At 32.9% G+C, this 1812-nt stretch overlaps 1 protein-coding gene across 2 annotated transcripts in view; it reads left to right on the plus strand.

Moving 5' to 3' along the window:
- The window catches only part of emc4 (ER membrane protein complex subunit 4), a 6455-nt gene extending 4643 nt beyond the window's left edge, over nucleotides 1-1812 (plus strand). For both annotated transcript variants that reach the window (XM_056462612.1, XM_056462614.1), the window contains exons 5-6: nucleotides 1130-1290; nucleotides 1631-1812. In XM_056462612.1, the coding sequence (XP_056318587.1) occupies nucleotides 1130-1290; nucleotides 1631-1666 (197 nt within the window). In that variant the 3' untranslated portion in view covers nucleotides 1667-1812. The remainder of the gene's footprint in view (nucleotides 1-1129; nucleotides 1291-1630) is intronic.

Below are 1812 nucleotides of genomic sequence, written 5' to 3' on the forward strand. Positions count from 1 at the left end.
TATCATTATTAGTAAACATAATTTGTGCATAAATATTCACCCCGACATTATTTCTTCATTCCTACAAGCATAAATTAATTATATGCATAAATATTCCTCAAAACATTCCTCAAAACATAATTGTAATGTGCCAAAAATCGATCCGTTTTCAAGCTCAAAATAATTGTGCATAAATATCCAACTAAAAAACATCATTCATTCATTCCTACAAACATGCCAACAAAGATCAGTCATTAAACACAACATGATTGTATGCATTAATATTTACCCCCCCCCTTCCCCAAAAGAAAAATTATTTTAATATGCCAAAAATGGACCTGTTATTATACACGAAATAATTGTGCATAATTACCCCCCCACACGCAAACATTATTAAGTTATTCCTAATTCAAATATTGAAATATTAATTCAAATATGCCAAAAAAAGTTATTAAACTCAGTTATTTTATGCGTAAATATCCCCCTCCAAACATAATTAATGCATTCCTGCAAATATTGTGTCGTAAATCTCATTATTAGTAAACAAATTATGTGCATAAATATTCACCCCCTCCCCAAACATAATTGTAATGTGCCAAAATAGACCAGTTATTAAAAGTCATATTTTGATAAAGTTATCAGAATAATTATTAAAATATACACAATAATAATTCACCCCCAACGTTATTGTAAAATGCCAAAAGTGGATCCATTATTATACACAAAATAATTGTGCATAAATCCCCCCCCCCCACATCAACATAATTGTAATGTGCCAAAAAACACAAAATAATTATATACATTAATATTACCCCCCCCCCCCAAAAAAAAATGATTGTAATATGCCAAAAATGGACCTGTTATTATACACAAAATAACTGTGCATAACCCCCCCCCCCCACATTATTTATTCATTTCTACAAACATAAAATAATTATATGCATAAATACCCCCCCATAATTATTCTTTTAAATATGATATTAATAAATTGAATATATAATGAATGATAAATATTATAATATTAATAAACATAATTTCTTCATTCCTGCAAATGTGCCAAAATGAATCCTGTATTATGTTTGAATATTTCTGCACATTATTATTATTATGATGTGTTTAATAATAATATATTAATGTTGTTGTGTTGCAGCGTTTAAACTGTTGGAGAGCTCCAGTCAGCAGTGGCTGCAGGGTCTGGTGTACCTCATCGGGAACCTGCTGGGCTCCGCATTGGCCATCTACAAGTGTCAATCAATGGGGCTCCTCCCCACGCACTCCTCTGATTGGCTGGCGTTCATCGAGCCGCCGCAGGTACGTGGATAAACATGAGACAGCTGTCAGACTCTCTCTCACACACACACACACACACACACACACACACACACACACACTGTTTATATTGGGTTTAATTAGTTTCAGAGTAGCTAGTTACTGTAATGATATGTCTTTTCTTGCTAATAATGTAAAGTAAATAACCATTTTGGTGATTTAATTATAATGTACTTCCATTAAAGACTGTATTCAGCAGGTCTGTGTAAATCAAAACTCAGAAAAGCAGAGGACCAATGTATAATTACAATGTTAATGATATAATTAGTCAAACGTTTTTGAAGTTATTTACCCAGAACTGCTGCTGTTTGTGTTTCTGCAGAGGCTGGAGATCATGGGCGGAGGGATGGTCATGTGACGCGCGCGCATACACACACATACACACTCTTATTTAACAGGAACATTTTAACCCCACACACTGATGATTAATTTATATTTGTGATTTGTGTTAGCAGAGATCTGATTAATAATGTGCATCAAATTAATAAAGATTCTTTAACTTTT

Source organism: Danio aesculapii, chromosome 7 (assembly GCF_903798145.1).
Source record: "Danio aesculapii chromosome 7, fDanAes4.1, whole genome shotgun sequence".
NCBI classification, from domain to species: Eukaryota; Metazoa; Chordata; class Actinopteri; order Cypriniformes; family Danionidae; genus Danio; species Danio aesculapii.